Raw genomic sequence first — 16,182 nt, forward strand, 5'->3', positions numbered from 1 at the left:
CCGACCGGTATTTTTCTGGCCATGTTGCCCGAAACAAAAAGACTTTTTCGGCGCGGCCTTATGATGATGATAAATTTTACCGAAACGCTGTTCTTACTAATGGAAACGAATGCGTTTAGGCGGTGCAGTGCTAACTTAGTGCTTTTTGATACTGTGTGCTTTGTGTGGGTACTGTACAACATTGAATTTTCGGTGTAACTTTAATTTCGGTGATTTCGGTAGAGAAACCAGGCACCTAAATTTAAATTACACCTAAAAGGCACTAGAGTATGCACTGTATGTGAAGGGTGGGCTGGTCACCTAATTCTACAATACACCTGAAACCTGGCAGGTCCCTGGCACCGGAATTTTAATGCACCTAAAAGTTCATGTTTTATTCTTGGTTTGAATTGTGTGCTGTGTGTTTTCCTTTTGTTGTTGCCTTGTCTCAGGTACAGACGGCGTGTGCTGGTCTGCGTGCAGTACTGTGCCTGTTCGACACCGACACCACCCTGCAATATGCCAAGTAAGTGCAGTCAAAAACCGCTTACAGTCCATTTCAAAACTATAGACGCGTACCTAGGCAAAAACCATTATGCCAGCATCTATACCTGTGATTACTTTGTGCATAAATTTTTCCAAATTGGGCGTCTGTTATCCAATCGTTTAGAAACTATAATTATGAGAGTAATTGTGGAGCGGACCTGAGCAATATTCCGAAAACTTTTCTCAAAAGGTTCCAGCCAAATTTGAAATATTTCAAAAACACTGCGCGTCTATAGTGTTGAAATGGACCGTAGTACGTACAGGGGTGTAAGGCGTACTATTGTGGAGTACGTACGTTTTGCAGTTGACGAAAAAAAATTGTCACGCTTGATTGTAGTGTGGGCATACTGTAGAACACGTAATTTTCGGTGTAACTTTAATTTCGGTGATTTCGGTAGAGAAAACAAGCGCCTAAATTTAAATTACACCTAAAAGGCACCAGAGTATGCACTGTATGTGCAGGGAATGCTGGGTCACCTAATTCTAAATTACACCTGAAACCTGGCAGGTCCCTGACACCGAAATTTTACTACACCTAAAATTACATGTTTTACAGTAGTACGTACTTTGGCTATGAAGTACTTTTTTCGTGTTCCCTTGTGGGAACCATAAGAAGACAACGTGTCTGGAGTCCTTGCTGCAAATAGTTCTCAACACCTCAAAATGGGCAGAGCGTACTGAACAAAGGCAGAACAACAGAGACCAACGATTTATTTATTTTTAGTTAGGCGAGACCAAAGAAAATTAGTGATTCCCGGGCCCTCCCGCACCAAAATGGAGCCAAGGCCAATTTTTTTTTTTGAACAGTTCATAATAATACATCTACAGTACCAAGAGTACATAAACCCTTTATTTTCGATTTTGACAGCATGTTACAAGGCGAGGACGCGTAGTGCTCCTGACTACAACCATAACCCGGTTGGCAGAGTCCCGGTCTTGCGACCATCTGAACCGTATTGGGAAAACCCAGGTTCGGACCCTCGTTACTCTACGGGTTGGTAGGATTTTTATAATTTTCGTTTTTTTGTGTTGTAGAAGTCGTCGTGTTGCCGCCGTAGTATTGTTCACGTTGCTGCCGCTGCAGGGATCACGTCTGGAAAGGATTTGTGATGTTATTTTCTTGTCTTCCTCTGTAATTAAATTATTTGTAATTTATATTTCTTTTTTCTTTTGTTCTTTTGTTCTTTTTCTTTTTTCTTGTCTTTTTTCAACTTCTGCCCATGGCGTCCTTCTCTCAGCTCGTCAGCTGTAACAGTCATAGTCATCACCATGACGACTGTTGTGAGAAGGTGCTCGCTGCCGACGAGGTTGGTGATGTCCCGACGAGGCCATGGGTAGGCCTTCACCACGTCGGAACACCCCGTCTGCACGTTGGTGTTGTGGTCTGGGTGTTGATGGACGTTGATGTTGTTGTAATAGTTGTTGTTGTTGTAATTGTCGTTGATTGTTGTTGTTGTTGTTGTTGTTGTTGTTGTTGTTGTTGTTGTTGTTGTTGTTGTTGTTGTTGTTGTTGTTGTTGTTGTTGTTGTTGTTGTTGTTGTTGTTGTTGTTGTTGTTGTTGTTGTTGTTGTTGTTGTTGTTGTTGTTGTTGTTGTTGGTCTCCTTAGTGTTGTTCTCGTTGTTGCTGTTGGTCTTGGTAATACTAATAGTCTTGTTCACGGACCTCATGAATTCCACAAATAAAACAGTCATATTTCTTAAATCAGCTTCAGGGTAACTTTTCCTTCAATTATGAATGATTTGTGGAATGTTGCAATTGGTAACATGGAAACATAAGTTCAGTGCAGCGTCCAGGATGTTGTTCAGGTGAGGTACGCCGGTTTTCGGGGTCAAATGTCGGATGTCAGCATTGCTTACCTCGGCTGTTGCACTGGACCGTCTTGGGTTCACTCGTAGTTAATTAATTGTGCGTCCCCGGCCAGGGGGTTGGGCTCTCCGGTATTAATCCTTTGTTGAACGAGAAATTGTTTAATAATTAATTATTGATGAAGGGGTTAGTGTTGTATCACGTTCTTCGTGGCGTGGGCTGAGTCTTCTGTCAGGTGGACGGAGCTATAAAACACACAGACAGGACGCCGGTTATTGGTGTATCGAAGGAGAAGAGAAGTCTCACTGGCGGGTCTCTGAGAGAGATACACGTGTTGACTTTGGACTTTCCAGGTTGTCCGAGGAGCTGGTAAGATGGTCGTCGACGTCGAAGGTGAACGTAGGCTGAGGAAGATATGTGGATTGTAGTCGGACACGACGTGATGGCTTCTTGTTGTCTTCGCGAGTTGTGTTCTGGAGACGTCGATCTTGCGTGGTGTCGTAGGTCGCGCGCGGGGATCGCGCGTAGATCTGCGTGCGGTGATGCTGGCACGCGTGGTGCTCCGGAGTGTTTGTCGTCCTCGTCGTTCCGAACATGGTGAGTCGTACTTGCGGACTTGCTTCTTTCGCGATTGTGCGTTGCATCTCCGCCGTTGGGGTCAGTATTTGACCCGGGCGTTGTCCATACCGCTTGTTCTGGATATGGTGTGCGGTCTCCGTTGATCTGGGTTTGTGGTGCTCAGGTCCGAGTACGAATCTACCACGTGAACCGTGTGTGGTGGATTAATTTTTTTTTTTTTTTTTTTTTTTTTTTTTTGGTGGAGATCGAAAATGATCTCCGATCCGAGGAAAACGGAGAACGTGATTTCTCGTTCAACAAAGGATTAATACCGGAGAGCCCAACCCCCTGGCCGGGGATGCACAATTAATTAACTACGAGTGAACCCAAGACGGTCCAGCGCAACAGCCGAGGTAAGCAATGCTGACATCCGACATTTGACCCCGAAAACCGGCGTACCTCACCTGAACAACATCCTGGACGCTGCACTGAACTTATGTTTCCATGTTACCAATTGCAACATTCCACAAATCATTCGTAATTGAAGGAAAAGTTACCCGGAAGCTGATTTAAGAAATATGACTCTGTTTTATTTGTGGAATTCATGAGGTCCGTGAACAAGGACTATTAGTATTACCAAGACCAACAGCAACAACGAGAACAACACTAAGGAGAACAACAACAACAACAACAACAACAACAACAACAACAACAACAACAACAACAACAACAACAACAACAACAACAACAACAACAACAACAACAACAACAACAACAACAACAACAACAACAACAACAACAACAACTCTATTCCAAACCGCCTACTCAAAGAAGCGGCGAAGGAACTTGCACCGTCGTTATCGTCCCTCTTTAATCTATCGTTCCAAACCGGAGAAATCCCACAGGAGTGGAAAGATGCCACCATTACTCCAGTACCCAAGCCGGGTGACCCAACCCAACCAACAAATTATATACCCATCTCTCTCTTGAGCACTACATCAAAAATCCAAGAAAAAATTGCACATCAACTCCTCTACAAGCACATCACACCCCACCTGCCCAACCAGCAGTCCGGATTCCGCGAGAAAGACGGCACTGAGCAGCAGCTCGCCCGTCTCGTCCATACCCTCTCCACTGCGAGAGACGACGGGAAACACGTCAATGCCTGCTTTTTCGATCTAAGCAAGGCCTTCGATCGTGTGTGGCATGCAGGCCTTCTAGCAAAACTCTCCCACTATGGTGTCCAGGGCACCGCCCTGGAGTGGTTCCGACGGTACCTGTTGGGGCGTCGGCAAAGGGTCCAGGTGGATGGCGACCTATCGCCTTTCCTCGAGATCCCTGCCGGCGTCCCTCAGGGATCTGTTCTTGGGCCGCTTCTATTCCTCGTCTACACCATAGACCTTCCACACGCATGTGAGAATCCCAGCACCACCTGTAGCCAGTTTGCAGATGACACCGCTCTGATTTCCATAGCGAGAACTCTTCAAGACTGCACCCGAAACCTTCAACAGAGTGTCACAGCAGCTGGAAACTGGCTTCAAAGATGGCACCTGCTGGTTAACACAAAGAAAACAGTCATCCTCCCGTTCTACCACAATAACCGCCCCCCTGAACAGCTACCCCAGATCACCCTCAGGAATAGTCCGCTTACCGTAGCACAAAAACACAAACACCTCGGAATAATCTTTCAGCATGACCTCCGTTGGACGGAGCATGTTGAATACGTAGTCAAAAAATCACTCAAGTCTTTCAATATTCTTTTTAGACTAAGGTCTACACTCACCAGTGATTCTTTATCTCACATCTATCAGACATACATACTACCTATATTCTCATATGCGAGCAATGCTCTCACACCGTTGTCCCACACTTCCCTTGACAGGCTAGAACGACTCCAGCGGAAAGCCGCCAGAATATGTCTCCACCTTCCCCTTTACACACACTTAGAACACTCCCACCTTTTGCATCGCATCAAATGGCCAACATTATTTTCACGCTTTAAAGTTAAACATATACTCTTCGCGCATTCTCTGCGCCACAATTATGCCCCACCACGTATACTCTTGCTGCATACTGCTAGCAACGTGCAACCTTCGTATAATTTACGTCGCTCTCGTACTTGGCACTTGCCAACTCCGCGGACTGACCGCTGTCTCCATTCTCCCCTGTACAAGGCCCTTCATTACTTTAATTGCCTGCCCACTCAGCTTCGCGAAATCCCTTCACGTACTCCCTTCAAATCCGAGATATCCCTGCTGTTGCACAACTCTGTATGCTCGTGTAGCGACCACCCCTGCCCGTACACTTAAGTACGCAACTCTGTATGCTCGTGTGGCGACCACCCCTGCCCGTACACGTAAGTAGTCATTAACCCCTAGGCCTTGCCCACCCAATTCTTCCTCACTCTTTCTCCTTTCTTACACTATTATCTCTTATTGGCCACTGGCTATCGTGAGAATAAAGATTTGAAACAACAATCAACGACAATTACAACACCCAGCGTAACCGAGTAACCGCTCTTTTGCGACAGGCTAAGTCCGACTTTGTCCAGCAAACAACGTCAACGGGTACAAACCTCCACCGTCTACTGAAGCACCTGAAAAAACCGCCGAAGCAAACAATTCCCACACTATCGACAGCCAACTGCACTGCAGCCACGGCTATGGAGAAGGCAACAGCTCTCAACAAGTTCTTTATCTCCCAAAGCCAACAGTCCATCGACAAGACCACCTGTACTACACCAGACATCAACACTACCCCTGACATCAGTCCAGGCCCGTAGCAGCCCCATTTTGGTTGGCCCGGCAGGATCCGACCTCGAAGCTCCCCCCCCCCCCCCCCGAGCCCAAAGTGTACATGATTGTACGTGTATGTACATGTAATTGTGACCATGCAGAGTAACTATAATAATAATATTCGCGGGATCCGCGTTAGCATCACTTGAATGTTCAGAAACACACACGCAAGCCTTCGAGTGACGTAGGGCGAGAAAAGGAAGAAGGATGTTCTGCGTGAGTCAGGAAAAGGGCATCAGCATGTTGTGTCTCTCCAAACAGAAATTCTTGAAGCCTTTGAAGGCATAGCAACAGTATCTAAATGCATGTGATAAAAGAGCCAAAATGGACCTTTGGGGGAGGAGAAAGTACATTGCAATGGAGGAATGGCAGGAGGTCATACAGTACAGGACACGTAGTTCTACATGTATGTACATGACATGGTATTGGCTATTACCAATGGTTATAATACTCTTGCTATTACCATGTACTACCTGTACTTACCGGTATATACCTCACTACGGCTCTACGTACAGTCAACTTCGCTAATAACGACTTCGGATATAACGACAATTCGCGAATAACGACAGAATTTCCATGCCCAGAGCAAAGTCCCATCTGACTGTATACATTTAACTTCGGATATAACGACTATCTGAATAACGACAATTCGCGAATAGCGACATGATTTTAGTGCCCCGAGGTCATATTCACTGCTTGAATAACGACTTTCTGGCTTTTTGACAGCTATTTCAAGTACCTGTCATGCAGAAGCACCAGAGGAACCCGTGGCGATGGATAAGGCACACATACAAGAAGATACAGCCAGGGGGGGGGGGGGGGTTCTTTTTTCTTTTCTTCAAAATAGTTGGAATGATCAGCACACCTATTGGACATGTACATGTAGTTGCACAGTACATGATTGCACATTAATCTTCATACATGTACATGAACATGTCCCTGTAGATGGCTCCAAAAGGTTAATTTTTCAATTTATTTCCCTTGTATATTGACTTTATTGTTCCTTTCAATTGCAATACGAAAATAAAGTACAAATTGACGTAGAGCATGAAAAGAGCTTCATTTCGATATGCATGTCATACTATACATAATATGGGTTCACAAACATTCAAATGGGACTTCGGATATAAGGACACTTCGCGAATAAGGACACTTTTCTGATGCCCCGCCGAATGTCGTTATTCGCAAAGTTGACTGTATTTCCCACATCATGGGTGGACATCCTGAGCTTCTCACATGTGTGAGCTCCTGCTTTTTTTTTTTTTTTTTTTTGGCTGAATATTGGTCCGGCAGCTGCCGGACCTGCCGGACCGCCTGCTACGGCCCTGCAGTCATACTCTAAATACAATCGCAGCAACAGTGGAAGAGGTCGAGAAGCTTCTATGCAGTCTAGACACTGGCAAGAGCCCAGGCTTTGACAACATCCCAACTCGGCTCCTGAAAGAAACTGCAAAGGAAATCTCCCCATCTCTCACTAGTCTCTACAATCTGTCCTTCAGAACCGGAGAAATACCACAGGATTGGAAAGACGCAACTATTACACCCATCCCCAAGTCGGGCAACCCCTCCCATCCTACCAACTACCGACCCATCTCCCTGCTCAGTATAATATCAAAAACACAAGAAAAAATAGTCCACTCTCGTCTGTACAATCACATAGCACCGCACTTACCCTCCAACCAATCCGGCTTCAGGAAACAAGACGGGACCGAACTGCAACTCGCACGGATCGTCCACCAGATATCCACAGCTAGGGATGCGGGGAAGCATGTTGTAACGTGTTTCTTCGATCTCAGTAAAGCCTTTGATCGTGTATGGCATCAAGGCTTGCTGAAAAAGCTGAGCCACTATGGTGTCGACGGCAAGGCTCACAATTGGCTCGAAGCCTACTTGACAGGACGCAGACAGCGGGTGCAGGTTGAAGGCACAACATCCGCCTTCATACCAATACCAGCAGGAGTGCCCCAGGGCTCGGTCCTGGGCCCACTTTTGTTCCTGGCGTACACCATTGACCTGCCCACTGCCTGTGAAAATGCTACAACCTCGTGTAGCCAGTTCGCGGACGACACCGCACTAATTGCCATTGCAGGCAGCTACATTGAGTGTGAGGCTGCGCTACAAAGAAGCGTCGATGCCGCAGCAGAATGGCTAGAGCGCTGGCACCTGCTAGTCAATAAAACGAAAACCGTCATCCTCCCGTTCTACCATGCTAACCGACCCCCACCACGACTACCCGAAATAAAACTTGGCCAAACCCTGTTAGAAACAGTAACACAACATCGTCACCTCGGCATCATCTTTCAGCACGACCTAAGATGGTCAGCCCACCTTGACTTTGTGCTGAAGAAAGCCGTAAAATCTTTTAATATTCTCTTTAGGCTCAAATCAACTCTACACACTAAATCACTCTCTCTCATTTACAAAACGTATATCCTGCCTATAATTGCATATGCATGCATTGCTGTCACCCCGCTCTCAATCGCAGCCCTTGACCGTCTTGAGCGAATCCAGCGCAAGGCGGCCAGAATCTGCCTCCGTCTCCCCCTTTACACTCCTCTGGATCATTCAACACTGCTCCACCGGCTCAAATGGCCGACAATGTTCTCTCGCCGCAAAGTGAAGCTCACCCTTCTTGCTCACTCCATAAAATACCAATATGCCCCACAACACATACGCTTGCTCAACACCCCCGCTCAAGTTACGGCCCAGTACAGCCTTCGACACGCACGCACTTGGCACCTCCCACCCTCCAGAACCGATCGCTGTAAAGACTCCCCACTGTACAAGTCCCTAGAATACTACAATGCCCTCCCTGCTAGCATTCGTGACGTCTCCTCCCGACCTGCTTTCAAACAAGAAATCTGCTCACTGCTAAATAACTCAATCTGCTCCTGCAGCGCTCACCCTCTCCCATACTTGTAAAGTTCAAAGTGATGTAAATCACTTTCCACCTGTTTAACCCACAATCTCACCTTCTCATCAATTTATCTCCATCGTGAGAATAAAGAATTCAAACAACAACAACTATTACAACAACATCAACGTCCATCAACACCCAGACCACAACACCAACGTGCAGACGGGGTGTTCCGACGTGGTGAAGGCCTACCCATAGCCTCGTCGGGACATCACCAACCTCGTCGGCAGCGAGCACCTTCTCACAACAGTCGCCATGGTGATGACTATGACTGTTACAGCTGACGAGCTGAGAGAAGGACGCCATGGGCAGAAGTTGAAAAAAGACAAGAAAAAAGAAAAAGAACAAAAGAACAAAAGAAAAAAGAAATATAAATTACAAATAATTTAATTACAGAGGAAGACAAGAAAATAACATCACAAATCCTTTCCAGACGTGATCCCTGCAGCGGCAGCAACGTGAACAATACTACGGCGGCAACACGACGACTTCTACAACACAAAAAAACGAAAATTATAAAAATCCTACCAACCCGTAGAGTAACGAGGGTCCGAACCTGGGTTTTCCCAATACGGTTCAGATGGTCGCAAGACCGGGACTCTGCCAACCGGGTTATGGTTGTCGAGTCAGGAGCACTACGCGTCCTCGCCTTGTAACATGCTGTCAAAATCGAAAAACATGTTAAACTACCAAGCAAGGCTTCTGTATATATAAACCCTTTATGTACTCTTGACAGTACTAATCGTGTGAGTACCGGGTAGATCTGTGACGTGGAATGACAAACCCGAGCTTGTACGACTCCCTGATGTACAGATCATGTCAGGACCATCGTTGGCCGAAATACAGAACAATTGAACGGGTAAACCGCGTGCCTGTTTTTTTGTGAAATTTGAATAAAAAAAACTAAAAATTACTGGAAAATACTGTAAAAAAAGCTCGGCATGGCATGCGCATATATATGCGCATACACACAGTCATAGGAAAAAAATAAAAAATAAAAATTCGCCCGCCCGCACCAATTTCACATGGGTCCTGCCCGGGAATCTCGATTTTATTTTGGTCTCGCCTTACGAGAAGAATTTTTGGTCTTTGTTGCCTTTGGGTACTGTAAGTTTACAAAAAGTTTACAAAAGTTTACAAATTTTCGGCCCGTTCGAATTTTCGGCCTCCCAGGGCTAAAACCCATTTCGGCCGCATCAAATTTTTGGCCTGTACTGCTGCCGCCTGTGTACACTGTCACACTGAACCTTGCAAAACAAAATTTTCGGCCAAATATGATAGGGCCGAAAATAGCCGAAAATAAATATGCGCCGAATATTTGTTGATTTGCAGTGCGTCAGTTTTGGCTGTAACAACACTGACACCGACACCAGCAAGAGCAGGCAGGGTTCAATGTGGGAGCGTGTGTTGGATTGACGTGTGGCGTGGAATAGGATCAACGGGGACTCCCTCGATCTAGGCTTAGGCTTCTTTTCTCTTGCTTCTGTTGCTCTGACGTGTGAACATCTCCGCCTTGACTGTTCTTTGTCTTGTTGTTTGTGCTCTAAAACAGTGCTATACTGAAAGACACCGCGACGTGTGTGCCGTTCATTGCTGGTTGTGTTATCGGCAGCGTTGTGGATGCTATGTCGGCCATACTCAGTGATAAGGTATGCCGTGAAATGATCCTTCCTGAAGTGATACTAGGCATGCGGTGAAAGCCCAAGTGCCCGGATAAGAGATGTTCCACTGTACTCACAGTCTATGATGTAATCCAGGGGATTCCCCAATAGTTGCTATTGTGCTCACAGTCTTATGATGCAATTAAGGGGATTCCCCGTAGAAAATGTCCCGATTTGTGTAGACTCGGTTAAACCGAATTCTCCACATCCGTAGGAAGAAAGCCCATGAAAAGCCCACGTATGAAAGCTGCAGAGTCTGTTTTAGGTGTGACCCAGAGTCCATGATCGAAAAGTGTACAACTGTGGTCGTGGGCCCGTGTGCGGTGTATTGCCTGTTTTCGCCCTGTACACATGCGCGCACACACAAACACACACACACAAACACACACACACACACACACACACATACACATACACGCACAGTAGAGAGGTTCTGAAAAACGAAAATGTGTACGAACTTTCGCTCTACATCACAAAGTGAGAAGCTTCGCACGAACTTTCGCAACTTTGGACCCGAAACTTGCAGGGAACGCGAAATGAAATTTCGTGGGAAGTTTCGTGAGATCGGGTTATGGCGTACGTGCACTTGCTGCTTGCAAACTACGAATGTGCAGAACACAAAGTTCGTGCGAAATTCGTACACATTTTCGCAAGGCCCATCACGAAACTTCGTTCGAATTTTCGTTTACAGAACCTCTCTACTCTCTCTCTCTACTCTCTCTCTCTCTCTCTCTCTCTCTCTCTCTCTCTCTCTCTCTCTCTCTCTCTCTCTCTCTCTCTCTCTCTCTCTCTCTCTCTCTCTCTCTCACTTACTCTACAGGCTCACATTGATCAAGTGCGTCACAGCGCGGCCTGGAAGGAGTGCATAGTACTGGTAACCACTCTGCCGTTTGATACAGAACATTGGATGATCAACTACGACAGGTCAGTACTTGACGCCACACTCTGTGCAGCTGGTAGCGTTTCTTGCACATGTATATTAATATTATGCTCGTCAACATGGGACGGAGGCAGGGGTTGGGTTGAAACGAAATCAATTCGTTTCGTGATAAAATTTCGATTTTTACCGACGGCTCCTTACTTCAGAATTGAAAGGAATACAGTGCGTATCGGTTATAGTGTGGTCGTGTAAAAGAATATACTGCTTACAAGAATGAACTCTCATGTTTTCATAAGGCCACACGTTTTTATTTTTTATGTTTCTCGTCACCCGCGCGCATACAATTCAGGAGTCTGGAAGAAAAAAAGAAAAAAACTGTGCTGCACTGACTGTGCATGTGGGGACCAGCACACTCATGCACATGTACATAATGTGGCCTGGCCTGCGCGACACATGATGCAAGGACGGCATTTTTTGTGCGCAATCTAGCTGCACATGCACAGATTTGTGACAGAAGCTCCTACCACATACTAGTTGCTAACTATGGATGCTATTTTGCATGGTGTATTGGTGGATTTTAGTGTGAACAAAGGTCTAATAAACTTTTTTTATTTTTCGGTCATTTTTTATTTTTTTCCACCTCTCGCATTCGTTTTTAGATTTTCAGGTGACGAGAAACATAGAAATAAAAGCGAGTGGCCTAATCATAACATGGGTTTCATGTGTATATTTATTCTTACAAGCAATGTTATCGTGTAATAGAATATATCGGTCCTAAGAATGGACTTTGTGTAGCGAAACATGCCAGATTAGTACAAAGTGTGTCGCCTGTAGTAATAACATCTGCCCGATACAGTTCTGAACCGACTCGAATTGCATCATAATGCTGCAAGTGCATCTGTTGTGGTCATGTAACTCATATTGCTCAGCCACATGGTGAACCTATGCAGGCTATGGCCCAGTATGGGACTACTTAGCAAGTATGATCAACGGCATAAACAGTAGCACTACGTTGCATGTATGATGATCTTCCTGTCTATGCGCACATGCATATGATACGTCACACTATATTTATCGTGTGTAAGAAATATCGGAAATAAGAATAGAAAGTCGTTTTTCTAACACCCACGCTATAACCGATACCTACTGTATACTTTTAGGTAACTCCACCACTCCCATTCCCAACTTGTAGGTCTGACCAGGCTGTGTCCCGGCAATCGATTTCTGCCACAGCTTTTTTGCCTGGACAGTGCATATGAACTGCCCTATGGCAGAATGCCGGCTGCTGGCACTCATTCGTGTAACGAGATCCGGCAATCTGGCTTTTGCCCCAACACAGTGCGACCCTTCACGTCCGTCTCCCGTGCTCAATGAGTTTCAGCCAGTCGCGTTTGTGTCGAGTGTACGTTGTGTGTGTGGCATGAAGTTTGAAATCAAAACCCGGCAACTGTTGCTTGTCACACGTGGATGCTCTTCTCTTTTTTGTCCCTTTTGCTACTTTTCTTATTTCTCTCACAACCCCTACTTATCTTTATCAGCATGGTTGGCTATCACCCACTCTCTCCACATTGGCCGGTGTTCCCACTGCGCCTCGAGGTATTGCAATAAATAAATTAATAAGTCTTCTTGTGTGCAAGTATGCAAAACCATGGCAGCGTGCACACAGTACAGCTGTAGTTGCAGTGGAACTCGAACTGGTCTCTCTTTCGCGGTTCGTTTTGCTGCAGATATATGTCCTCCCTGAACCTGGTTTTCTTCCTGCGCTTGGTGTCTGTGGTAAGGATGTTCTATCTGCTTTACATGTGGCCGTCTAGTTTGTTTTGAAACCCATTTCTCTGAACATTGGACCATCACAGAGAGTAAGATGTTGGCCATGTTTCAACTTTCAAGCCTCTAGGAATCATTCCGTAACAAAGTACTTCAAACTGCATTTTCACATTTTTCAGGACAAAATTATCATTCACCATTGTATGGATCTTTCTTGTCCGAAATCCATTTCTGGCCAAAATATGAGGTGTTCACCCTGAATTGGTCGGTTTCTTGTTTGGAACTGCCCATGTGTAGGCCGATAGGTTAAGTTTTGAAACTTAAGACCAGGTTTTGATGGACCTTTTTGCCTGAATAAAATGTCTGTATGGTCATGCTCTCCGTGCTCAACAGCAACGTGGTGATGCCGACTTCTTTCTGGATTGGCAGAGCATGAAGCTGACCTACGTTGATGCCATGAGAGCACACTTCAGTTCACTGGAGGCGCAGGCCAGGGCTGAGCTGGATCGCGTTCAGACCAAAGGTATGTACAGTCAGCCTGGCTAGTTACGACTGCGGATAAAACGACAATTCGCGAATAACGACAGAATTTCCATGCCCAGAGCAAAGTCCCATCCACCTGTAACTGTGGTACAAATATTACACAGCAATGATTCAAACAAGTCTCTTTCCGCTGTTACTCCGAGTTTCGTGTGAAAACACGTCATCAGACAGCATATGACCAAGACTAACAATCACTATAGTCTGTTTCAAAAAGATTTACAATCAGGTTTGGGTCTTAAAAAGTATGAAGATAAGGGAAATTTGGACAACAAAGTACATAGAATGGCTTGTTAGAACACGGCAAATTGTCCTGTGAAGGTTTCGGAACAATAGGACCAACCGTTAAGGAGTTAGAATTTCGGCCAGGTTTCCGGCCTTTTCCCATGGTTTACAATTTGCCCAGGAAGCCTGTATCGATTTTTTTATCAAAACCCACGATTTATCCTTTCCTTTTTGGCCTTGTGGTTATGAATGCTGTCTGCTGACCATGAAGTTGTGAGTTCAAATCCCAACCTATCCTCAAGTCAAACCTTTTTTTTCATTGTTTTGGTGATCAAGCTGGTACAAGACAAAGAAGATGGCTGCACCAAACGACTTGTTGTTGGAGCTCGCGCTTCCTGCCGAACTGACTGACATTTGACTGGCTCACGCCATGTGAACACCCACAACACTGCAATGGTGTGAGTGAATTATAATGGAAGTCATCGCGCTGGAGCTTTTTGAGATTTATTTTAGTATTTCAAGATCGCCAATTTATTTGAATTTAGCAGTCAACGCCGTCTTCTATCAGCGTTCACAAGCGTCTGCTTTTCTCAAAATGTCGTCGAAGTCACACGGATAGCTTTGCCAAGTCATGGCCTTGGGAATGAGTCCGTGTCGATGTCGTTTTCGTCACACGGTGAGTAAATTGCATCGCAGCTCAAAGAAACTATTTTGGTCACAAAACGGACCCATGCAGCTCGTCAACATTTACAACACTTTCGTTTCGACATGTCCTCTCTGACTCCATTATCGATACGAGGAAGAACTCGTTTGTTGTAAACCAGACGTACATGACTGTGTCAACGTGAGTGAGTTGTCATTTTTCCTGTGTAGCGACCTGACTCACTGAGTATTACGTCATTCTACATACGCATGCGCAAGAAATAAAATCATTCTCTTTGGTCACAACTTCTTCGTTGTCCGGTTGGCCAAAGTAGCCGTCGTCTAGGGCCCGACGTAAAACCCTAAACCTGCTTTCGCGCGGAATATTTCTTCGAGTTCACGGTGAGTTTTTCCAGGCAGCGCTTGAGTGCTCATACGGTAAGACGCCAAACTCCGCGGGCGATCGCCAGGATTGTAAATCTTTTTGAAACGGACTGTAGAATATATACGGAGAGAAGGCAGAGGTGATGGAGGTACATTTCAATAGCGCGAGGAAAAGGGATGACAAAATCAGCGTGATACCGGTAATAAGAGGAGAAAGATGTGTAACTGTAATACATATACAGTCAGACCTCGCTTAACCGCACACATCTGTTTTCCACAAAAATATCCGGATAGGCAAGGGAACCGGATAACTGAACACACATACTGTATGCATGTGGCATGTCAAAAGCAGTGACATCGTACATACATGTACATGTTGACTGGACGGGTCCTACGCAGTACAACCAGCGTGCACAGTATGTAAAACAAGCGAGAAAAAAGACAAGTGCATGCAACTGAGTGCTGTCTGCATGCACCCAGCAGGTCAAGGACCTCATTTTGCTTGTACAACTCCCTGATTCTAGCTTCTGCGAGCCACATGCAACCGGATACGACGAAGCTTTTTGTACACATTTTAACCAGTTTGTACACGAAATCATGCACCGGTATGCGGATCACGAGGTCCGGTTATGTTGTATGCATAACATATGCTGCACATCGGTAACCAGCGATTTTCTTCCGGATGGCGAGGGATCCGGATAAACGAGGACCGGATAAGCGAGGTCTGACTGTAATGAGACTTCGGTTGTAAGTACACTTCCCGAATAAGGACACTTTTTCCGATGCCCCACCGAGTGTCGTTATATGCAAAGTTGACTGTATGCTTACTTCTGTAGGTTTCAGCTACTGTCAACCTCCTGAATAGCGGCCTTCACTGCAGAGTATAAATACAACTTGCTAGGGACGAGACAATCTTGAGACCCAGTGACCATTTGACTTCATACTTTCAACCTTACGAATAACAACAACTCGAAAATACCGACAATTTCGCTCATGTGCAATCGAGGGTCATTATTCGCAAGGTCGACAGTATATTTTGGTGGGGTTTAATGGGATCTTTGCAATTTTCGTGGAGCTTTGCATGCTTCTGAGCCTCCCCCCCCCCCCCCCCCCCACACACACACACTGCCGTTGCGTGAGTCTGTTGTTGTTTCTCAACCTGTTCTTGTTATTGAACAGCTTATATCAGTCTTCTTTCTGATCAGCTGGCTGATCCAGTGTGTGTGTGTGTGTGTGTGTGTGTGTGTGTGTGTGTGTGTGTGTGTGTGTGTGTGTGTGTGTGTGTGTGTGTGTGTGTGTGTGTGTGTGTGTGTGTGCGTGCGTGTGTGTGTGTGCGTGCGTGTGTGTGGTGTGTGTGCATGTGTGTGTGTGTGTGTGTGTGTGTGTGTGTGTGTGTGTGTGTGTGCATGTGTGTTTGTGCGCGTGTTTGTGTGTGTGTGTGTGTGTTTGTGTGTGTGTGTGTGTGTGTGTGTGTTTGTGTG

At 45.7% G+C, this 16,182-nt stretch overlaps 1 protein-coding gene across 1 annotated transcript in view; it reads left to right on the forward strand.

Moving 5' to 3' along the window:
• Positions 1-16,182, forward strand: part of LOC135828380 (uncharacterized) — a 30,583-nt gene that overhangs the window by 12,124 nt on the left and 2,277 nt on the right. Inside the window, exons 13-17 of the mRNA XM_065340830.1 lie at positions 432-505; positions 10,155-10,251; positions 11,084-11,187; positions 12,871-12,919; positions 13,304-13,433. Coding sequence (XP_065196902.1) covers positions 432-505; positions 10,155-10,251; positions 11,084-11,187; positions 12,871-12,919; positions 13,304-13,433 — 454 coding nt within the window. The remainder of the gene's footprint in view (positions 1-431; positions 506-10,154; positions 10,252-11,083; positions 11,188-12,870; positions 12,920-13,303; positions 13,434-16,182) is intronic.

Source organism: Sycon ciliatum, chromosome 12, assembly GCF_964019385.1.
Source record: "Sycon ciliatum chromosome 12, ocSycCili1.1, whole genome shotgun sequence".
Lineage (NCBI taxonomy): Eukaryota > Metazoa > Porifera > Calcarea > Leucosolenida > Sycettidae > Sycon > Sycon ciliatum.